Genomic DNA, 24,112 nt, shown 5'->3' with positions numbered 1-24,112 from the left:
CTGGACTTTTGTCACATTACTCATGGGAACTGTGCTTTCTTCCATTTTCTAAACATTTGGGAGTTGTAATGTGGATGACTGTGATGGTCAACAGTTGAACCATTTTCACTGGGACCAGCCACGTGAAACCCAGAGCTCCCTGGGAACCTAAGAGAGAGTAGACCTCTGCAACAACATCGCCATCACCCTAGAGACCAGACTAGCCATTTCCCAACAAGAAGCTTCAGTTCTTCCTGGAAAAGATATAGGATTTGACTGCTTAAAACCTGCCAAAGGATTTTGGTGTTTACTCCCTTCATCCCAATCCCAGAAAAGAATTAAAAATGTAGCAGTCACACTCTCTCTCTCTTAGTAAAACTCTGCACCAAAGGAATACTTCACTTCAGAATAAACAAATGAGGTTCTAAAATTAAATACTGCTGCTAATCAAAATGACAATCATAGCAGTTTGGGTACTGCGGGCAGCACAGCTCTTCCCTGTAATAGGATATTCCTCTACACAAGAAAAGAAAAACTCCAGACTACATTAAGGTGCTTTATGCTTTTATAAACCTTAAAGGGGAAAAGCAGATTTAATTCAGGGCAGTCTAAATATGCTTTAGATTAAAAGTGTAAGAACGGAAACTTCCAAGCGTCTCTCAATGCCTTTAAACGTTTTGGTGCTAGGAGTTAGTCTTTGATGTTTAATCCCATTAACACAAAATAAGATGCACACACACCTAACTGCCAACTTTCTCTGATCCACTTGGACTCTGTGTAACATGTCCATTTCATTGTTATTGGAGAGCTATTATACTGTGTGAAGGGTTCATTTATATTTAGCTAGCTGACCCCCGGCATTTGGAAGAATTTCAGCATTAGATATGCAAAAGGACCCTTCCATCTTCATATCCCCCCCTCAATCTCTTATAACACTAAAGACAAAAGGAGGAACATTCAGAACTAGGCAGGAAGATTAAAATGTGGAAATCTAGGCAGTTTGGATGTCAGAAAGCGATGGCACTCCTGTCTCTCCTACATGGGGAAATGTCTCAGTCAGTCTAATAAAGACTGATTGGCTGTTTATGGTATTTTAAAACCATCAATTAATTCTGAGCTACCCTGTCCCCCTTGAATTTCCTTTGTCACCCGCCCATCTCTTACCTCAGGAATAGCCACATCTGAGACATTCATCCAACAGCTGTGCCTTGTGTTTGCAGACACTCTGCAGTGTGAGGGAGATACTATTATGTGCTCAGTCACTATGACATGGGTGCCATAAATGCTGTACGTAGAAAGTTGGATAAACAGATATAGACAGAAAGGAGCAAGGGCAATAAAAGAGTGTGGGCTCTGTAACTTTGTCATCCTGCCCGCTTAAAGCAATGGACAAAGTTAAATGTTTCTGAGCAATGGATGCGGGGTGACGCGCCTACCCTCTGTCAGTGTGACCTTGCTGTGGAAGGAGCAGGATGCCAAATATCACACTCATTAAACCTCAGGACGCTGACGTTTTAGCACTACACAAAGCTTATATAGTAGTGTTTGCTGAGCTATGCTTTTCATGAAAAGGCCAGCCTGTAAAATATGCATGTATGTTAGAAGGGCAGCCAAATATAACCTCTTTTCAAAGCTGGTCTACTTTAGACAAGTTCACAGGAGCACTGTGAAGCTAAAATAGTGTTTATAAAATGCACTGTGATCAGATGGAATGCACTGGAGAAATGCAAAATATTACAATAATATTTAAATGAATAGGGCCGATCCACTGAAAAACCCTTAGATACTGTGTTCTAAAATGACTGAGGATACCCATTCATGTTCAGGTTTTTTTCCACTACTTCTAAAAACCGATCATTTAAGAAATAAAAATAAAAATAAAAAAATTGTCATTTCATCCTACTAATTTTACATTGATATAGTGGGTATATATGTAACATTTGTAATTAACATTAACATTATTTAAAATGTGTGTGTGTATATATATATAATAAATACACACACACACACACACACACACAAACTTTTAAAACCATACTCCAAAGCATGTAGTCTTCTGCAATTGTGAGAATACATTTCTGATTTTAGAAAAATCCATTCTCCTAGGCAAAGCCAACTGAGATATTTACTCATTACAAACTAAAAGGAAAATATATAGGGATTTGAATGCTTAAAACCTGCCAAAGGATTTTGGTGTTTACCCCCTTCCTCCCAGTCCCAGAAAATAATTAAAAAACTCCCAAACTAAGGATTTTAATCCAAAACTGGGCTGGGAGTTGTACAATACTCTAAAGTGGAAGATGTTTATAATCAGAGTCACATCAACACTGGCCAAAGACCCCAAGCAATGGTACTACAGCAGTCCTATAATCTAAAATAATCTATTTGACCCCCATTCCAGATCCTCTGAAGTTGACATATCCATGAATGTCATTGACATAAACATAATAATGAAGAACAAATTATCAGACAAAAATCCTACTTGTCTGTAACCATATCAATTTACCTGATTACCATGGACATACTGGGGCACAATCCAGACTAATGAGTAGCTGTGTCAGTCCTGCCCTGTAACCGGGGTTCCCTGTACCCTCCAACCTGGACTGCTTACAAAAAGCCTCCTGCATGCAAGTCACTCCCCGCTATGTTCATGTGTGCTGCAGCCAACCAGCCACATCGTGACTCTTACCAGCCTTGGTTATGCTGCAGGGTGACCCCTCCCCCATCCCCATCCCAGATCTTCTCCCCATAATTTAGGTCCTTTACTCCCCAGCCCTTTCCTGGACAGTACAAATATAACAAGTCTGTTATTCCTTTAAGGGAAGAATGTGCCCGTTTATTATTTTAAATAGGAGAACCCAGACACTCCAACTTAAACACACTGGATTAGATAAAACAGTAGAAGTTTATTAACTACAAAGAGAGAGATTTTGAGTGAGTACAAGTAATGAGGCATAAAAGTCAGAAATGGCTGCAAGAAAAATAAAGATAAAACGCTTACTGGTGCCTAATTTAACAAACTATATTAGGTTCACAGCAAAAAGTTCTCTCACCACATGCTTTCAGTTGTCAGGATCCCTCCCCCTAGAATCCAACAGCTACTTCCTTTGTCTTTTCAGGTGCAGAGAATGAGGGAGAATGGGCAGGGAGAGAGAGGGGAGTCTTACTGCATTTGCCCCTGTTTTTATAGTTTCAGTTCTCTTCTTGAAAAAACATTTCCAGCTGGGAGCAAGATGTGGAGAAAAAACTCCATGCTGTTTCTTGCTAAGATGTAGATTTTTTTTGCCCATCCCCTTTCCTGCCAGTGAACAGCCACTTAGCAGGTAATGGTCCATTGGCCTTGTTGACACCTGGCTGAGGCATCAGATCGCCCTTGGTCTCTGAGGAACTGGTTTGGCCATTCCCCAGACTGATCTGGAAAACATTCTTTTAGTCATGATTTCAGCTTATGTTTATAATGTCACATCCAACGCTGCTACCTGCATTTTGCCATATTATTATTGATCAGCAAGTTATGATAAATGATGCCTCACAAGGCACACCTTGTACAAACATTATTACAACAGTGTGTGGAAACAGTGGAGATATATTCCAAAACAACAACTATAAAACAATCCTTTTTTAACCTCTCAAGGAGTTGGGGTCCAAGTCTACAAACCTTTACTCATGCGAGTAGTTCTTATTGACCCAAGTAGCCCTACTGAAATCCACAGCATTGCACGACTATAGCTTGTAAGAGCAGGCTAATCTTCCATTATGTATAGCAATGATCTTTCACCTGCTTGTACATACTTACTCCTGGGGGAATTCTACACTACTGCGCATGCGCAGAATTCACATCCCCCGCAGATTTCTTTGCTTTCCCACAGAAAAATGACTTCTGACATGGAAGCATAGGGAAGCTGCAAAATCGGTCATTCACTCCTCCCCAGCAGTGCAGGCATGTCATTTCAGGCACCTGGAGCAGTCGCCGGAGAGGTAAATCACCCCCGGGGGATGGTGGAGGGGCAGAGCAGGGGATGCCCTGCCTGGACTGGGAGCGGGGGGCAACAGGACTTTCTTTTCCCTGCAAGGAGCGGTTGGGACTGGGACTGGGGCTGGGACCAGGGCCAGGTCAGACCTATCTCCAGAAACCTCTCCTGGCTGCAGGAAGCTCTGCACCCCCTCCACCGATTTCTGGTCCCATTGCTCCTCAGCTGCAGGGGGGAGGAGTCACTGTACGGAGAGCTGTGTCCCCGTCTGTCCAACCCCTGTGCATCTGGATCCCACCATACCCGGACCTTCCCAGCCGAGCTCACTCATTCTGCACCAAGAACCCCCACACCAAAGCCCCCGCACCCGAACCCGAACCTCCACACCACCGAGCCTCACCCCCTGCATCTAAAGCCTCCCTGCACCCAGACACTACCCCCCACACCTGGACCCCTCCCTTGCATCCGGGCCCCCACCCCTGCACCCAGACCATTCCCTCCCTCCCCCCATTTAAGGTCTCTGCACTAGAACCCCCACCCTCGTTGCACCTGGACCACCCCGACAAGCCACCCACACCTGGATCCCCACCCTATTGAGCCAACTCCACCAAGCCCCACTCCCCCAGCACCTGGACCCCCTTGCTGAGCCTCCCACACTCAGGCCTCTCTGCCAAACCCCCTCCCAAGCCCCAACCACCTTCACCTGAACCCCTCTGCAGAGTCCCACTCCCCCTGCACCTGGAACTCCTCAATGAGCCCCTGTACGTCCAGATCCTCTCCACATCCAGATCCCCCACTAAGCTGCCCGCACCCAGATTGCCTCACACAGAACCCTTTCACCAGACACTTGGATCCTGCTGGGCTGAGCCTGCCTGCCCCACACCTGGATCGGGGCCAGGGCTGGGTATGCATCTGACACTCTGCCAAGTCCATGTTTCCAGGGGTGGGAGTGAGGGGGCGGCAAGATTGCAGGGTGATCTCCCACCTCTGTGTAGCCAGTGGCCTGTGCTCCCCACTGCCATGCTGGAACCTCCACCTTTATTTATTGACCAAATATGCAGAATTTTAAAATATTGTGCAGATAATTTTTAATTTTTTTGGTGCAGAATTCCCCAGGAGTAATATACTGAAACTTTCACAAACACTCCTGCAAGGTCAGTACGTATAATTTCCAATTAACAGATGTGAAAACTGAGGTTAAATGGCTTGCCCAAGGCTGCAGAGCTAAAAAGTGTCCTCGTTAAGAATATACCAGTTCCCAGGTCTCTGTGTTAGAGCTCAGACCAGGAATTTTACTAATGCATTAATGAAAAAGAAGGAAATCAGGTTGGAAACATTGGTCTGACACAGCATGGACTGAAAAGCACAAGAGGATACCAAGTTTCTCAGCAAAGTATTGGCAAAGGGATATCATCTGCAATCAGTCAAATCTTTAATGCCGTTTAAATTGACAATTCTTTCAAGTAATCTGGCTCATTTAACAGTCTGGTTATGTGGATTATTTTTAAATTTTCAAAATTATTCCCCTCCATTGCTGACTAATTTAAAACAGAAACCCAGCTAACTCTGGACTGAGTCCTGGGCCCACAGATGTCAACAGAATCAGGATCTCGCCCCTCAGCTCTTAAGCAGTATATAAACAAAGCTGTGTGCTATGTATCATCTACCAGCATGAAGGAAGTAGCGCTTGCATAATGTATAGTAATGCATATGCATCAGGAAAGCAGATGGCAAATATACACCTAATTTAGTTGTAAAGAAGACTATAGAACTGATGAGAAATTATATCTTCAATAATAAATGTGACCTAAAGGTGTCTTTGTAAATAAGGAGTCATTAGTTCACTTTGATCTAGTCCCACTTCAAAGATGTAGATTCACAACCCAGCTTTCTGCAAATTTAATGTTTGTGTAGACAAGCCCAAAGCCTTCATAGAATCATAGAATATTAGGGTTGGAAGGGACCTCAGGAGGTCATCTAGTCCAACCTCCTGCTCAAAGCAAGACCAATCTCCAGACAGATTTTTACCCCAGTTCCTTAAATGGCCCCCTCAAGGATTGAACTCACAACCCTGGGTTTAGCAGGCCAATGCTCAAACCACTGAGCTATCCCTACCCCCCGCAATGAATCTTTAAAGTTACACAAAATGTTAATCAGGTTTTGGGTAGCACGACACTTTGGCCCGGTCTACACTACAGACCTAAATCTGTACAACTACGTTACTCAGGGGTGTGAAAAATCCACATCCCAAATGACATAGTTATACCAACCTCATCCCTGGTGTAGACAGTGCTGTTGATGGGAGAAACTACCGCCTCTTGGGAAGCGTAATAGCGACTTCACCACAGCACAGCTACATCGGTGCAGCTGTAGCGCTGTACATGAAGACGAGCCCTTTGATTACAGAGTAAAAGTTCCGTTGAATTCACCTTTTCTGGTTCATAAGGAGCTCTCTGTGAAGGTCCTGATGATTCCGGGATGATTTCACAGGATTGATTAGTTTCTGAGGTCTAATTAGTTCAGGGTTGTCTTCATCTATGTAGTCTGGTTCAGCCATGATATTTCTTGGAATAAGATATGGATCTTTGAGTTCAGTGTCCTCACTCCAGTTATCTGTAAAACACAAGAAACAATCACGCTAAAACATTTAAAGACCTTGTTTCATAAAGAAATACAGAATTGGTGGCTGCATCCACACAACTAAAATGTGTTATGTGGGTAACATTTATCTTTTTATATATAGATATAGATGCATTTGACAGAAGGTAGACAAGGCTCCAGAGCAGTTTACTTTAGCTTCTTAAATTTTGCACCAAAAATAAATAAATAAATAAATAAATCACAGTATTCTTGGGTGGATGGGGGGAAACTGAGGAACAATTTCCTCCTCAAAATTCTTCAGGCTATGGACTTCAATAAACCAGACTTTCTTAGTTATCAAATCTTAACACTGAGAACTAAGTTCAGCAAAATAACTAAGCACATGCCTATAGTCAAGAATGTGAATTGTTCCATTGACTTTAACGAGACAACTCATATGCTTAAATCTGTTTTGCTTCATGGGGGCCTAAGAGCATAAACTACAAGAGACTGAGGTCTGAAAAAATAATTAATACACTGAGTACTGGGTGTATATGTGGAGTCCATTGGGATTTCATTTCCCACTACCAGTAACCCCATTTAATAACTACAGTGGAAAATATGATCTCTCTTAGGTACGTCCAATACTATAATGCAGCACTACTAAACAACAGAATCATGTGTTTTAAACAAATCATTTTACCCTCTTTTTTTGTTTGTTGTTACGTAGAAAAAAGAATAATTTAATTTGGAAAATATTTCCCAAAATACACAAGGAGAATTCACATCTTGATTACAGTTAGATTTTGGATAAAACATCCAAACTGTGACCTGGGAATAGGGTGATCAGACAGCAAATTTGAAAATCGGGACAGGGGGTGGGGGGTAATAGGAGCCTATATAAGAAAAAGGCCCAAAAATCGGGACTGTGCCTATACAATTGGGACATCTGGTCACCTTACCTGGGAACTTTAACAATTAAGGGCCATATTTTTAGCGGGTGTAAAATCGGCACAGCTTCAGTGATTTGAAGTCAATGAAACTACACTGGATTCACATTTACATTGTCAAGCTGTAAAAAGCGTATTCTTATCATACATAAGTCACAATAAAAGAGAGCTTTTTATTAGCAGCTAATCTGCAAATTAGTTTTCAAATTACCTGTTTGCAGCATTTAATACCTAGTTACATTTAACAGCATCAGTCACAGCTAGGGTGACCAGACACCAAATGTGAAAAATCGTGACGGGGGGGAGGGGTAATAGGAGCCTATATAAGAAAAAAAACCCAAAATCGGGACTGTCCCTATAAAATTGGGACATCTGGTCACCCTAGTCACAGCACACAGAACTCCTGTATCTGAAATTAAACATGTTGGGCCAATTCTGCCTTCATTTACTATCCCAGAGCCCCACCAGTAGAAGGTGGCACGCTGCAACTAAACACTCACATGAGACAACCACCGACTCATTTCAAAGACAAAAACCACCTCACAGCATGCGGTGTTTCAGAGATAAACTGATTTGACGTTGCATAAAAAAAAATACAGACCTCGATCCTCATGGTTGATGGAACAGCTGAACATTGCAGACCTTTTAATATAGAGCTACTGAGAGAAACTCAAAGACCTCTTCGTTTTTTTGCAGAGCGAAAACTGAATCCACGCTTTAACCAAATCTGAACTGTGATCTCCTTCACTTTGTTACTCAATGGAGTACAAAACCAGCAGTTTCACTCCAGTTAATCATTAGACAGGGACTGTTTACATACTCCCATATAAAAGAGCTCAGAGCTTGGGTCCCACATCTGTTCTACGGGCCCAATCCAAAGCCCTCTGGAGTCAATGGAAAGATTCCCAAATCCATTGGCTTTAATGAGCTTTAGGTCAGGTCTTTTTGTTATGCCAGTAACATTCCCAAAGCATAGAGGTGAGTGTGGCATAGATAGAGACCACAGATCCAGAGTATTGCCATATTTTTTTCAATGGAGTCGATGGAGTTACTCTTGATTTCCACCTCTGAAACAGATCAGGCCCTTTGGCTTCTCCCATTTTAATAATTTATCTGAATCATACAATTTCTTCCCTTACCCTTCACACATCAGCTGTTAACTTCACTGGAACTACTCCTGGGAGTACCTGCTCTCCACAGTAAGAGAATCATTCTAGGCCTTAGCCTGTTAACCCTTCAAGGCAGGGACTTTGCTTTTGCATGCATGTGCCCTGTGACCAACTCAACAGCCCCCCAATCGTGGTTGGGACCTTTGGGTACTAATGTAAATATTAGGTAACAACACTGATTGCAGTAACTCAAGACTTGGCTATTACAGGGTTCTAAGACATATCATTTAAATCCTTTACTGACATCAACAATACAGAGATGTTAAAAAACAACAAGCAAAAAACACCACTTTTCCCCACTTTTGAATGCATCTTTATCATCACAGGGTTATCAACATTTTCTCAAATGCTGCGACTAACAATTTATCGCATGTCCCTCAGATTATCATCAAGATGCCACACAAAACAAAAAATAAAAGGGTACATTTCTGGCTGGAAGGACCATACTGTGCACCCCACCACTGCTTTATGCCACCACAGATTCTCTTTATTGCAGCCTTTGAATAAGCTCTGCCACACAGCTTTATACTTGTTTGTTTTTAAGGGACAGGACAATTCAGATTCTCTCGACCTTAACAAAAGATCTGTCAATTCAAACAATCAAATATGTACAGTGCATGCTTACTATAGGTGGAAGGTAAATGCCGGTATATCGTATTTTTAAAAGCATTTATGATCACAAACAACCCAGCAACACACTTATTGCGGCTTTCACATAGAGACAGCCAATGCAGAATTACCTACAGCAGGTACATCACAACTGAGGGGGTCATTTTTCTAACATAAGAGCCCCTGGAAATAGAATATGAATCAGTCTCTTTGTCTGGGAATGTTTGATTAAGCATTTTGCAGAACGTAAGTCTACTTTGGAAGGCATCAGAAAAGGATCCATCAGAAATTTCATAGGGTTTATTTTAAATATAGCTTGAATAGTGTCCTCCCCAGGCAGGCCATTTCTTTTAAAAAAAAAACATATATAAAGATTTATCCACATTGTAATATGGACCCTCAGGAATTGAGGTCTCCCCGTGTAAAAAGAACGACTAGTGACAGACTTGAGTTGATAACAGCTTGCTCAGGAGCTGAAAATCTGGCCGCCCATCATTACACTATAAATAAGGTCCTGTTGGTTTTTAGTTTTGTTTAAAATTTCCCAGGAACTTATTCCAAGTTTTTAAAAAAGAATGAAAACGCAATAAAAATCACAAACAAAGGGCAACAGGAGGGGGAGAGGTGCCCGGTACACACAACATAGCCCTTAAGGAAACCACCTGCTCCCTGTGGGCCTGTCACTGCAGCAGTTGGGTGGTCTCAGCTGTCAGACCTGGCTCCCTGCCCATTTCGCTCCTCCCTGTTGCAAGGAGAGGGGGAGGGGGGAAGAGGTCCTGGCTCACCCAAAAATTCAGGTAGAAGAAAAATAAAACCAGTAAAGCCCAAATACTGACTTTTTCAAAGCAAACAATTTTTTTTTTTGGAGAAAAACTAGTAAATACCAAAAACAAAAGACTTTAGCTGTCAATTACTCCAGCTGGGATTTCCAAATGGACATAAGGAAATGAGACACCCAACTCCCATTCAAGTCATTCCCTTTGATGCCGTTGCAAAATCCCAGCCTTAATCACAAACTGTGGGCCCAATCCTGCTTTTCCCTATACAAGAATTATTATTTATATTATCATAGCACCTAGGAGCCACAGTCATGGACTAGGAACCCATTGTGCAAGGTGCTGTATGAACACGGAACAAAAAGTCAGTCCCTACCCTAAAGAGGTTACAATCTAAGTAAATACACCTCTACCCCGATATAACGCTGTCCTTGGGAGCCAAACAATCTTACCAAGTTATAGGTGAAACTGTGTTATATTGAACTTGCTTTGATCCACCGGAGTGTGCAGCCCCGTCCCCCCGGAGCACTGCTTTACTGCGTTATATCCAAATTTGTGTTATATCAGGTGGCATTATATCGAGGTAGCGGTGTAATAAATAATCAGTGACAATATTGAACAGAACTAACAATTTCCAACCATCCATTTGCAAAGTATTATCCCCATTTCACAAATGGGAAAACTGAGGCATAGAAGCAATTTGCCCAATGTCACAGCAGCACAGTGGCAGAACTGGGAGTAGAACCAAACTCTGGCTCAGATGAACTCAGACTACTCCCACATCAATAAAACCCTTTCTCAAATCACAACATGCAAACTTAATTCACGTCCAGACAAAAATGCCTCCATTGCACAATATTAGATTAAAGGTTCACCAAACACTTATCTACAGCTAGTCAATAAATACACTTGCTCTGTTTAGAAACATGCCAGTACTACATACAGTAATCGTTTCCTTTTCCTACTGCTTTTCAACCTAATATTCGCTCGCTCTCTCCCCCCTATACAAGTAGTAAAAACAGATTTCAATTACTTTTCCCACATCATTCATTTTACTTGAATAGTTGCAGGGCAGGCGGGTCTTCCTGATGACACCTATCTATAACACTTTAGATCTCACTGGAAGCAATGAAAGGAGGTTGTTTTTTTCCCCACAATCACTAGGTTTCTTCCCCATTTTGTCCTTAAAAAGTTGAAGTACACATAACGGTCTTTGTCTCCATTAGCTTGTAAAAGACTGAGCCATTGTCCGGGGCCATACAATTCTCACTGACTGCACATGCCATTTACCAGTAGTGGGAAAGCAGAACTGAATATGGAATCTTGCTAATATGCAGATTACTAAAGGCAAATTCCTAGACACATCCAGGGCTTGAGTATTTTACCAGACAACAGCCAGAGGCCTAAACTTATTAGCCAAAAATCAATACCCTGGTGACAAAGCACAGTCCACCACCGGTATGTGGTGAAGGGAGGAAAGTGCTCTGTTCTTGTTAATTTCTCAGCTGTCCGTGGAATTCTGAACAGCAGCAATGAAAACTGTCAAGACACTGATCGGTTTTCATATTGTTGCAATTATTTCCCAGGTGAGTGCCAACAGTTTCTTTAAAAAATTAATATTCCCTATTTAAGAAGAAAATAAATTACAGTTTCTAGCCCTCATGGTTGCGAAAAAACCTTCCATAAGTGAAGTGAATGTAAAAGGATGCAGCATTATCTTCCTGAATCTACACACAGCCCTGGTGCCTCTGTTGCTGCAAACAGCTTTGTCAAGCTGCAGCAAAATGAAAACTGAATAGTGTCCTTTCAGTTTTCACTGCTGCTATTCAGAACCCTAAAGGGCAGCAGTGAAACTTATGAAGAATCATGTTAAACATTTTAGGTTGGGATTTTCTTGAGGAATGGTTTGGATATAGAGAAGCTGGGGCCTAACATTAAAAATTTCCCAAGCCCTGCTCTTGAAGGATATAGAAAAGCAGTTTAGGTCCTAAAGGCCTTTTGTCTTTTATACAAAAGTCTCTGAAGCAAAGAAAGTTCTCGTCTAAAGCTAGTATTTGGGTATCCCAGATAGGTGTCATGGCCTCAGTTCTGTGGCAATACTGCGTGGGTTTTGGTTCAAAGAAATAAACACAAATATTTTGTTTTGCAAGCATTTGAGAGGCTCCATTAAATTTTTGTTGGCGGTATGTAAATCAACGGATGGTGCATAGTTCACTTCACTATGCTATCGGTACCTTAATTCAAGGCTAAGAAACCTTTTATACGGATGGTGGATATGTTTGGCTGAGTTTGAAACTCTGGGCCAAAGCAGTGGTATATTAATTTTCTCAACGTATTTTGTAACAAGTTGCCCCAGCAGCAACATAAAGGCACTTATTTGCTGCGTCTAGTACTGTTGACGGGGGTTTGGCTGAATTCAATTTTATTTTTTTGTAATAATTCCAACAGATAATATATCAATGTTTATTTTTAAGCTTTTTTTAGATTTTTCACAATTGTGGGAAATTATGGGGGCATCAGACAATGGGGGAATCAGACAATGATTATTTAATAACAGCAGATGTTGAGATTCAAAAAGGTAAAGTTTTATAACCATTAAAACACAAATTGTCAATGTCGTGTAAAAAAGATACAAAGTAAATATCCTTAAAGCAAACTCTAATAAGTTCTCAAACAGCATTTTTCTTACTTTTCCTATTTGTAAATTTCTATCATCATCAATGGAAATATTTTTTCATTTGTGTGTGAGTGTGTAGAGTGAAACTGATGTTTACTGATAAAATCTAATCCTTCCAACTCTATGTATACAAGTAGATTCACATGAACTTTGTATGCAGCCCTTATTTACCATGGGTGTTCTCTAGATAAATTAAATTTGCCATACTACACAGAAACAAAAAAAAGTTTTGACTTTTCAAACATAGCAGCGTGGATATTTGGGTATCCAAATAGCCAAGGAAAATGTCTCCTTCATACTAAAGCCATATGTTAAAATGATCCAATCAGCTACAAATTTTACATTTTCAGAGGTATGAAAGCTATCCTATCAGCACTTCAGTAAATCAAAAGTAAGGACCAGATCCTGCCTGTTTCCATTGACCTCAATGGGAGTTTTGCCAATAAATTCAGCAGGCTCAGAACAGATCCATTAATCTTTATTATTTTATACATGCAGATAGAACACTATGGTCTGAGAACCTACAAATTGACTTATGGAGAGTCTATCCATAAATACACTCCAGTGAACATTTTGGTTTTAAATGTTCTTCATATTACACATTTTAATTGTGTTTACAGTAGGGTTTTTTGGCTAGGTCTACCAGTGTTAGCAACAGTGCGAGCATTAGTATAAGAAGGGCTACAGGCCGCCACTAGCATTTTAAACAGCGTTATCTGACGTTTCTCCAAGGCAGGACTTTATAACATGATAGCTGCATGAGCCTTCACTACACTAGTGTTCCTACTGGTTCTTGCAACAATAGGAAATTTATGCCAAAAAACCCTAGTGGTAACAATCCCTTGGGAAATGTCAATATTTTGCTTTAATTGCTTTACAGTGGAAAACACCTTAAATATGGTGTTTTCCTAAAAGCACTAATATAGAATTTGAATTTCAAAATTTTCTTGAGAACAAAAACACCATAAATTTATGCATATGAAACATTTACACATTTCAAGTTGTGCATTTCACATTTCAATTATTTCCAGCTGTGAAAGCAGAGGCAGAGTTGCGGCCCCTTTAGAAAAAAAAATCAAGGCCTAAAAATATCTATCTAAAAACAATAAACTTATCCTCAGAGGGATACACTGAAGCAAGCAACTGGGACTATTCACTTAATTTTTAGTTTTTGCCTAGATAAACTTTGAAATTAACCTTGCACAGAAGCGTGCATTCAATTGCTTAATGTCTCCGGAAGTGAAATTTTATTCTTTAAAGAGCTTGAACATCTGTTCTGAGTGTACTATAACCCATCAAACACTATTTTTGAAAGGCTTACATTTTTAGATCTTTAAACTACTGCATAGACTTGTGGTTTGTAACAAGTAACCCTAAGGCATTCTTTTAGGAGAAATATGATTCCATTTTCACACTCTGCTTTTTAGAGACATTAGAATGAAAATACTTCAGCATGCCTCTGCTCAGAAGTTACATAATTAGCACAGCTTTGCACAACCATGCTTGGGTGAAAAAGGCTGCTTCAGTCCATGCTGCACAAGTTTTCCACTTTCCTTCCGAACTGTGCACATCTGAACATTGTTTGCGCGTATCAAATAAGCACCATTATAATTTTTTGTATAAATATTTGTTCATGAGAAATGCAAGAGATCGTCCATTACGAATGTTCATATTAACCCCCCTTTACAAATTACCTCTCTGGTTACTGTTCATTCTCTTTCTAATCTAGGGGAAGAGTTCTCATACTTTACCCACCTGGGATCCCAAAACCTGCCATGATATATTAGCCTGACTCTTAATCCCAGAATCCTTTGGGGGTCCCATGGGATTATGGGATTTAGGTCAAGGCAAGAATCAGACATTTGTTTTGGGTGATGGGAGGGTGGCTGGGGCTAGCAAGAGGTGGGTTCTGATGCTGCTGGCTGGGAGCAGTGGTAAATGATGAGAGGTAAATGATGGGTCAGTGCCCAATCATGCTCTTGTTCTAGGGAGGTGCCATTTAAAGATGGCAAGAATTTTGGCCCTAGATTATAAAAGGCATGGGTCAGGGACCTTGTAGCCTCTACTTGTCCCTATGGCATACATAAGGCATACACAGAGATACACCTATGGTAGTACATAAATGATAAGAAACATATTGTGGTGATCATTGTTTTAACGTCCTCATAGCATATGTGGTGGTGTATTACTATTTACACCAGGTGAAGGGCACACTTTTGGCACAGATCTAGGAATCTGGAGACCTGGCTTCTGTTCCTGGTTCCAGCACAGACTTCCTAGGTGATCTTGAGCAAATCACAGAACCTCTGTGGGTCTCTATTTCTCTATCTGAAAAATGGGGATAACTTAGCTATCTCCCAGGAGAGTTGGAAGCTCAACTTCATTATTGTTTGCAAAGAATTTCAAAACCCTCTGATGGAAGGAGCGATCAAAATACAATGTATTAGACAAGGTTGTGTTTCAATGCAAAGCACTAGACTGGTCAAAGATGTTATAACACATCAATGAAAAACAGTTTTCATATGGATGGATATTTTTTCTGGAAAGCTAAATCTGGTTGTAGCAAGCAGGAAAGAACAAGCAGTACCTATATAGTCCACTAAGTCATTAAGACTGTTGCATCCTCCTTCCAGAATGCAGTATCACCCTAGGTGCTTGTACGCCAGAGCAATTTATGGAAAACTTTACAGCCAGTCTTGATTGGAGTTAGCCACTCCTCCTTCATAGGGTATTTAACTGCTGGCAAGCAGTGGACAGCCCTTGGTAGGAGGAGTCCTACCTTCCCAGTCATGCCACCCAAGAGTGGGGCTTACACACCTAGTATAAGCTGGCAAGATAATCAGCTTTCAGCCTATACATGATTCTATTTGTGGCCAGTTTATAATCTAGGGCAATGGTTCTCAAACTTTTTTTTTGTGGACCACTTGAAAATTGCTGAGGGTCTTGGCAGACCACTTCATGATCTTTCCAAATGCTGTTTGCAGCGTTAGCTAACTATTGTAAAGCGCTTTGGATGAAAGTGCTCTATATAAAAAAGCCTCAATAATAATTGACTTTTTTTGTTCTACAAAAAGCACACAACTCATATTTTAATATCAGTAGTCTTACCTTTCTAATGCATTCGATGTGCCCTTTCTCCCCCGCCATGGCAACCCGCAAGCTGGGTCGGGGAGGAAGGGGGCGTCTCCCCCACCCCAGCAGCCCCCAAGCTGGGGCTGGGAGGGTGGGTTTCCTCCACTGCAGCAGCCCCTGAGCTGGGGCTGAGAGGGAGGGGGGGTCTCTCCCCAGCAGCCCTGCATGTCCCAAATTCCCCCCATCCCTTCTTCTCACCCCACTGCCCCCTCTCACCTACCCTCTATTCCCCCCAAGGTCACCACCTCACCTTACATGTGCGTCTTCTCCAGGGTCCAGGCACCTAATTAGTGGAGCCAGGCCTGCGCAGCTCCACTAATTAGGCGGGTGGCCCTTCACTCTCTCGTGCGCAGCTGCCCAGGCGTGCACCTTAGAGGGAACTATCCGCAGACCACCTGAATGGCGCTCACAAACCACCAGTGATCCACGGACCACAGTTTGAGAATCTCTGATCTAGGATAAGAGATAGTTTATGTGAATCTAACATCGAAGAAAGGAGGGAACCGGTACAAGGTAAGCCCAGCAGGGTGGCATATAGAGTTTCATAGAGTTTAAGGCCAGAAGGAGACCATTACATCATCTAGTCCAGGGTTAGGAAACCTATGGCATGGGTGCCGAAGGCGGCACGCGAGCTGACTTTCAGTGGCACTCACACTGCCCGGGGCCTGGCCACCAGTCTGGGGGGCTCTGCATTTTAATTTAATTTTAAATGAAGCTTATTAAACATTTTAAAAGCCTTTTTTACTTTACATACAACAATAGTTTAGTTATATATTATAGACTTACAGAAAGAGACCTTCTAAAAATGTTAAAATGCATTACTGGCACGCAAAACCTTAAATCAGAGCGAATAAATGAAGATTCGGCACACCACTTCTGAAAGGTTGCCGATCCCTGATCTAGTCTGTTATCACATGCCATTAATTTTCACCAAGATTCCCCTATATTAAGTCCAAAGACTTTATTTAGTGTCAGAAAGTAAGTGGTTTTCAATGCCAGGGGGCAGCAAAGACAGCAAATCTGGAATATCTGGATCTCTACCCTACCCAGAGCAGCCCAACATAAACAAAACTCCCCTTAGACTAGGAGGCTTACATTTGTAACCACCTAACTCCTCATCCATGGCATACAGATTTGAAAGTCCTGGATTACTGCGTTGAGAGAAGGCAGTAATAAAGAGCCCATTGTTTTAACACGGTTTAAATGCAAATGGTTATGGTTAATTATTGTTAATCTCGTCTCCAAAACAGATGCAGTCTTTCCCCCTGGAATCGCAAGCTATGTGATAATGGGAGATAGGAAGTATGAACTTGAAAGTTATGAGCCTGATAAGTGATGTGCAATTAGGCCAGCCATGCCTGAGACGAATTCCATAACATTATCTTGGAATGTTTTGTTGATTAGAATGGTACTGAATGGGGTTAGCTGCAGACCAAGTCTTAAACCTAAGAAATAAGGCACTACTACCAGCATTTAATGGATTCATTAATCACCTGGCTGCCAAGAGACTACAAACCTGATCCTATTCCCATTGGTGACAACAGCAAGGCTACCACTGATTTAAGTGGTGCAGGATCCAGTCCTAAGGCTATGTCTACACCACCACAGTAAGTTGACCTACACTATGCAACTCCAGCCACGTGAATAACGTCGCTGGAGTCGATGTACCTTAGGTCTTGTTACCGCAGGGTTTACACCACGGGGGGTTGACAGGAGAGTTTCTCCCATCGACTTATCTTACTCTTCTCGTCGGGGGTAGAGCACAGGGGTTGACTGGAGATCGATCTGCAAGATTCACTAGACCCGCTAAACTGACTGCAGATGGATCGATCTCAGAGCGTCGAGCCGGGCTATAGTGTAGACATCGCCTAAGATACTGCAATAATGTTGGGGATTTGGGAATCAGAAAGCAGCAGGCATTGCTAGCTACAACTATTTCTGTTGTAACTAGTTAAACCACTCAAACCCTCCAGGAAATTCAATTAAAATATTTAAAGTTTGTTTCCCCAACCCACTCAAAATACTACAGTGACTGTAACATCAACTGAACACAGATGAGGAGCAGCCAGAATAGGCAATATCGGCTTAAAGATGTCTGCATTGGAAGGTTTACGGAGACCCAAAGGAGAACAGAATAAACGTGGCAGTGTTCGCTTCTTCAATTACCACCACATTATTGCTTCTCGCTTCATATTTATAAGTTAACATCTCTTTTTCGACCACCACCAGACTCATTCTACATCCCACTGCCAAGCAAAATCAATCACATATATTAAGGAATATGCTGGATAAATGAACCTCCTTGGGTCTGAACAGTCCCCAACAGAGCAGTTATGCTGAGGAGTGAACCACAATTCTGTAATCTGCATGGAACAACAATGGGAAGCAATAGATGAAATGGCTATGAGAATTTTTACACTTTACAAAGACACTGGTTTCTCATTGTGGCTGCAAGATCCTATGGAAAACTCAAAAATTGCTGATTCAGAGGGTGAAGAGATGAATTATAAGATCTACATAGTTATATTCCTGCTTAGAATTATAGTTAAAGGAAGCTGCTAGATTAAAATGGTGAAAAGCTGCAGTCACAAATACCATTGTTTAATTAGGGGGCAGGGAATGGAAGAAGGAAGAATATCCCTTCTAGGATGTTATGACACAGATTTCCATACTAGATGAGTTGTTCAAACCGTAGGGTAGACTGAGGTGGAATCAAAGGTGCAGAAGAGACACTAGAACCATTAATAAATACATATTACAGTAGCACCTGGAGACTCCTGGGGGTCATATTGTGCATGCCAGGCACTGTACATACACATAGTAAGAGACAGGCCCTGCCCCAAAGAGCAAATAATCCAAATTGACAAGATCGATAAAATGGTGGGGAGGGGGAGACACAGAAAGGTAAAGAGACTTGCCCAAGACCTCCCCGCAGGTCAATGATAATACCACCTAGCTCTTATACAGAGCTTTTCATCAGTAGCCCTCAAAACACTTGAGTAAAGAAGATAAGTATCATTAACTCCATTTTACATATGGGGAAACTGAGGCACAGGGAAGGGCTATGACTTGCCCGAGGTCTCCCTGCATACATCAGTGGCACAGCTGGGAACAGAACCCAGCTCTCCTAATTCCCAGTCTAGTGACCTGCCCACTAAACCACACTGCCTCTCAACAGATACTGACAAGAATCAAATCAGGCTAGAAAGGCTCCAGTATGCCTTTTGGCTTTGATTTTCTGCATCTTTAGAAATATGTTCATCAATTTCTCTACATCCTTTCTATTAAGAGTAACACCATGGTCTTGTCAGTGTTCAAACCTATATATGTGACAACCTTGGGGGCGGGAGGGGGAGAGAGAGAGAGAGAGCGCGCGCGCACACATGCTGGGGACAAGGGAACAATCTGATCCTACCCTGGGCTTGTTCCAAAGAACTCATTGCATATGGATGAACCACATTTGCTTCTGCAGTAATAAAAGAAATATTGTGTAGGGGCATACACACACACAATTCATTTTACAGGGATTAAACAAGATTTACTAAAAATATGTAACCAAGTATATGAAATCTAGTTCTCACTGAAGAATTATAATGTTAATCTGCACATATTGCAGCAAGTTTGATTTTTAGTAGAATCAGATCATTCAAATGATTGCCTCCTGGGAAATAAACGTGACAGAATAATTTGCATTAATATTGCTCCCCCAAAAAGGAATTAGCAATTCATTAACATGCAGTTCAACATTAATCTATACACAACCCAGAGCAACAGTAAATCTTCTTCAGTCCTTAGATTACTTTAAAATGTGATTATGGAGCGGGCCAGGAGAGGCAGGGAGGGAGAATCAGACCTGATTTGTCCCTCATGTAACTCCATTGACATCAACAGTGTTTCACCAGGAATGAATCTGGACACTGGACAGATTATGGCAGAGCCTTATAAATCACATTTTGGGACTTTGTATGAAGACAGCACACCTAATATAAATTCTAGGTGTTTTAGTATGAAAATCAGAAGTTCAAGGACAGCTTCTTCAGGCTTTACTGTAATGAACATCAAGAATACTGTCAAACAGTGTCACCCAGTGGTAAAGGACTTCCTACAAACAGTAGCAGAAATTGCCATGGAAAGGAGCAGAAGAAAAAAACCTTAACAAAGAGGATTTTATACAAAATTGTTACAATAAAAAAAATTATGGCATTGGAAATCTTACTCATGATCCTAAATCCAGTTTGTTTGGGGTTTGTTTGTTTTTTTACTAAAAATAATAAAAAAAATAAAATAAAATGCCCCAGCGGTTCTTCAGTTTAACATACTTCATAATGTCTACTTTATTTAAATAAGGCACATTTTATTTTATTTTTTAATACAGGGCAAGATTTTCAACATTGCTAAAAGCATGCACAACTAGGACCAGATTTTGGAAGAGTGCTTAGCACTCAGCAGTTCTTATTAAGAACAAATGGAGTTGGAAAGGACTGAGAGCTTTTAAAAACGTGACCATTTCATTTAGGTGCCTAAATAGAAGCTGATGAATCTTGAGCTCTTTTGAAAATCTGGTTCACAATTCTTTGGCAGGATGGCCGGGGGGAGGGAGCGGGTGAGGGAGAGAGAGATGGATACACAGTTATTTTTACATTTGTTACAGAGAGATTTAATTAATGTGCTTTGAAGATTGAAAAAAAAAAATCACGACATAAATATTCCGTAACCCACTAAGCAGGTACAGCAGAAAAAATGTGGAGAGCAAACTACAAAAAGTCAAATTGCAATAAAGCTATAAATCACTGACTCTTGCAGGTTCGAACACAGTGGAGATGGGGATGTTGCAAGCTTGCCTTCCTGCCATCTGTTGTGCTCAAAGCTTTGGAGCATCCCAGACTCTCACTGAGAATTACAACAAAGTGCAATTCACTGGGGAGACATCACACCCCCACAAAAGAGCCACGGGACCTAGCTTTTGCGGGCGGTGAATATTAGAGAAATTCAACCTCTACTCCCCACAGAAGAACCCTCCAATTTTAAAAAATATAGTGCAAGTTCCACTATTTAGTCAGCTTACTGGGCTCCTAAAAATACTCAGTGTAGCCATATTAAAATAGTGTACTTGTATGCATCCTCAGGCCAGCCTGGTGGGACTCAGCCACACTTCCTTCCATTCATGTCTCCTTAGTTCTATCAGCGTCTCCTCCAGGTGTTTGCATCCTGGCAATACAGCACACTGAGAAAAGAAAAAACTCTTCCCCTGCCTTTTAACTGAGGCCAAAGTTTAGGTCCCATAAACTCTTCAGCACCTCGGCTTTTGAGTTTGCAGGGTTCTTTTCTCTTTGGGAACAAACTTGTTGGATCAAAACATCCAGACACTAGAACAGGGGTGGACAAACTACGGTCCGCGTCTGGCCCATCAGCCATTTTAATCTGACCCTCAAGTTCCCGCCAGGGAGTGGGGTCTGGGGTTTGCCCCACTCTGCCAGGGAGCGGGGTTGGGGGCTTGCCCTGCTCCGCGTGTGCTGTGGCTCCTGGAAGCAGGGGCATGTCCACACTCCGGCTCCTACACGTCGGGGCAGAAGGGGAGCTCTGCACACTGCCCCACCCCCAGCTGGTGGAGCCCCACGGCTGCAGCCCCGGGTAGCAGCGGCAGGGCTCCAGTGGCGATTTAAAGGGCCCGGGGCTCCGCAGCAGCCGGAGCCCCAGACCCTCTAAAGCACTGCCCGAGCCCCGCTGCTACCACACTATATGCAAACCCGTGTTATATCAGGTCGCATTATAGTGGGGTAGAGGTGTATAAAGAGGAGGAGGAGGGTTTGCGGGAGAAAGCAGTAAATAAGGGACCAATAATAGTTATTCTAATAAGACATCACGTGACTGCCTGGTCTTATAAGTGGAGAGAGAGACAGAAAGAGAGGGGTCAAGCAGATCCTAGGGCTCACCATAGCAAAGGCACAGTGCCCTGTAGATTTAAACTGCAACAGTGGGATCCCTGACAGGTGGGGTGAGCACAGATACTAGTCACAGCAAGGCTCAGGGAAATCTCTAATAAAACTAGGGCCTATGCCCTTAGTCCAGATCAGGGGTCGGCAACCTACGGCACACGAGCCAATTTTGCCTGGCACGCGGCTGCCAGCCAGGGTCCAAGCCACCGGCCCCGCTCAGCGTACGCGGCCGGCTGAGTGAAGCGGGGCTGGAGGCCGGGACCCCAGACTGGTGGCAGGCACGCCCCCTGGCTGCCCCCTCACCACGCTGGTTCTGCGGCTCCCAGGAGTGTGAGCCGCTCGGGCACGGGGCCCGGAGCCTGCTGCGGGAGGGGCGGCAGCAGCTCACACTCCCGGGAGCTGCAGAGCCCGAGCGTGGCGAGGGAGGAACCGGGGGGTGCACGGGGCCCGCCGCCAGCATGCATCCACTTCAGGAGCCCCCCCGGGGGGGGGGGGCACCAGGCCGCAGCCCAGGAAGGTGCGCCCCTCAGCTCCCCACTCACCGCACTCGGGTTCTGCGGCTCCTGGAAGTATGAGCCACCGCCGCCCCTCCCGCAGCTCCCCCCGTCCTGCTGCCTCAGCACTCCACATGGAGTTTTGCCTGCATGTGGAGCCAGAGTCTCACCGGCCTGGTAAGGGGAGTCCAGGGAGGCAGTCAGGGAGCAGGGCGAGGGCTGGATAGGTCGGGAGTTCTGGGGGTCCTGTCAGGGGGCGGGGAGTGGTTGGATGGGGATTGGGAGTCCCCCAGGGGTCTGTCTGGGGGCGGGGGTGTTCATAAAGGTTGGGGCAATCAGGGGACAGGTAGGGGGTAGGATCCTAGGGGGACAGTTAGGGTGGGAGGGTCTCAGGAGGGGGCAGCCAGGGGATAAGGAGCAGGGAGGCTTAGGTAGGGGGTGGGGTTCTGGGGGGCAGTTAGGGGCAGGGGTCCCAGGAGGGGGCAGTCAGGGGACAAGGAGCAGGGAGGGGGTTGGGGTTCTGACTGGGGCAATCGGGGTGGGGAGTGGGAAGGAGTGGGAGTGGCAAAATATCCTTGCACCGGCCCTGCCCCAGGCGGTGTGTGCACCCCAGGTTAAGAACCACTGCACTAAACTGATAAGATCTGCATTTTAATTTAATTTTAAATGAAGCTTCTTAAACATTTTAAAAAACTTGTTTACTTTACATACAACAATAGTTTAGGATTTCTATAGAGAGACCTTCTAAAAACGTTAAAATGTATTATCGGCACGCAAAACCTTAAATTAGAGTGAATAAATGAAGACTCGGCACACCACTTCTGAAAGGTTGATGACCCCTGGTCCAGATGAATAAATCTGCAAAGCTTGTAAACAGGTCTGGAAAGATACAGTGGAGATGCCTGCATGCACTAGTGCATTTACTGAGGGCTTGTCTACGCTACCGGGCGGATCGACGGGCAGCGATCTATCCAGCAGGGGTCGATTTATCGTGTCTAGTACAGATGCAATAAATCTACCGCCGATCGCTCCAGTGTCGACTCCGGTACTCCGCCTCCAGGAGAAGTGCAAGGGGAATCGATGGAAGAGTGTCCCCCGTCAACACACCGCAGTGAAGACACGGTGGAAAGTAGATCTAAGTATGTCAACTTCAGCTACATTATTCATGTAGCTGAAGTGAGTAGCTTAGATCGATCCCCCTGTAATGTAGATCAGCCCTGAGAATCAAAAGATGCATTTTTTTTTTATTTTGTCTAGCAGCAGGAATAGCTGCGAAACCAGAAATTAACAGATAACAGTATCCTTCAGCTAGGTCAGTTTCCAAGCTGCCAGCCTTGACAGCGATGGCCCTTTTTCCGCTCTGTGAACAGTTACAATGAGCAGACCCCATCACAGCCTCACAAATCAGGAAGCAAAGAGAAAGACTAAGCAGCAGCCAGCCTCCAGGGGATAAAGCCAACGGGCGTCGTTTTCTAAAGAAACGCCTCTCTGACTGAACAACCTGTAGATCTTTTCCTCACAAAGTTGAGCATCTCTCTTTCACACAGGAGTTAGAATGGCATGATTTTAAAATAAAACCCAAAACATACTCAGAAAGCTTTGCGCACTCGCAGATAAAATTTACCCTCAGGAGCACAGATTAGAAGCTACATGAATATGTTGGTCTACTTTCAAGATGTAGTGCGCAAAACCGGATGCTGCTTTTCATTAGAGACAGGTGAAGGGAAAATGAAGGGGCCACTGCTATAGACTTGTTACAATCTCTGTACCAGAGGATGGCTGAGATAGCTTGGGGGTGAGGAGGCATGTAAGGGGATATTAGAGTTGTCATTCCCCTAG

At 43.1% G+C, this 24,112-nt stretch overlaps 1 protein-coding gene across 3 annotated transcripts in view; it reads right to left on the bottom strand.

Moving 5' to 3' along the window:
- The window catches only part of LOC120395175 (protein FAM107B), an 87,603-nt gene that overhangs the window by 6,411 nt on the left and 57,080 nt on the right, over positions 1 to 24,112 (bottom strand). For all 3 annotated transcript variants that reach the window (XM_039519335.1, XM_039519333.1, XM_039519334.1), the window contains one exon: positions 6,380 to 6,563. In XM_039519335.1, coding sequence (XP_039375269.1) covers positions 6,380 to 6,507 — 128 coding nt within the window. In that variant the 5' untranslated portion in view covers positions 6,508 to 6,563. The remainder of the gene's footprint in view (positions 1 to 6,379; positions 6,564 to 24,112) is intronic.

The sequence above is a fragment of the Mauremys reevesii genome, linkage group 1 (genome assembly GCF_016161935.1).
Source record: "Mauremys reevesii isolate NIE-2019 linkage group 1, ASM1616193v1, whole genome shotgun sequence".
NCBI lineage: Eukaryota > Metazoa > Chordata > Testudines > Geoemydidae > Mauremys > Mauremys reevesii.
The sequence above is the reverse complement of the archived record's forward strand: the minus strand, read 5'-3'. Positions and strand labels throughout refer to the sequence as shown.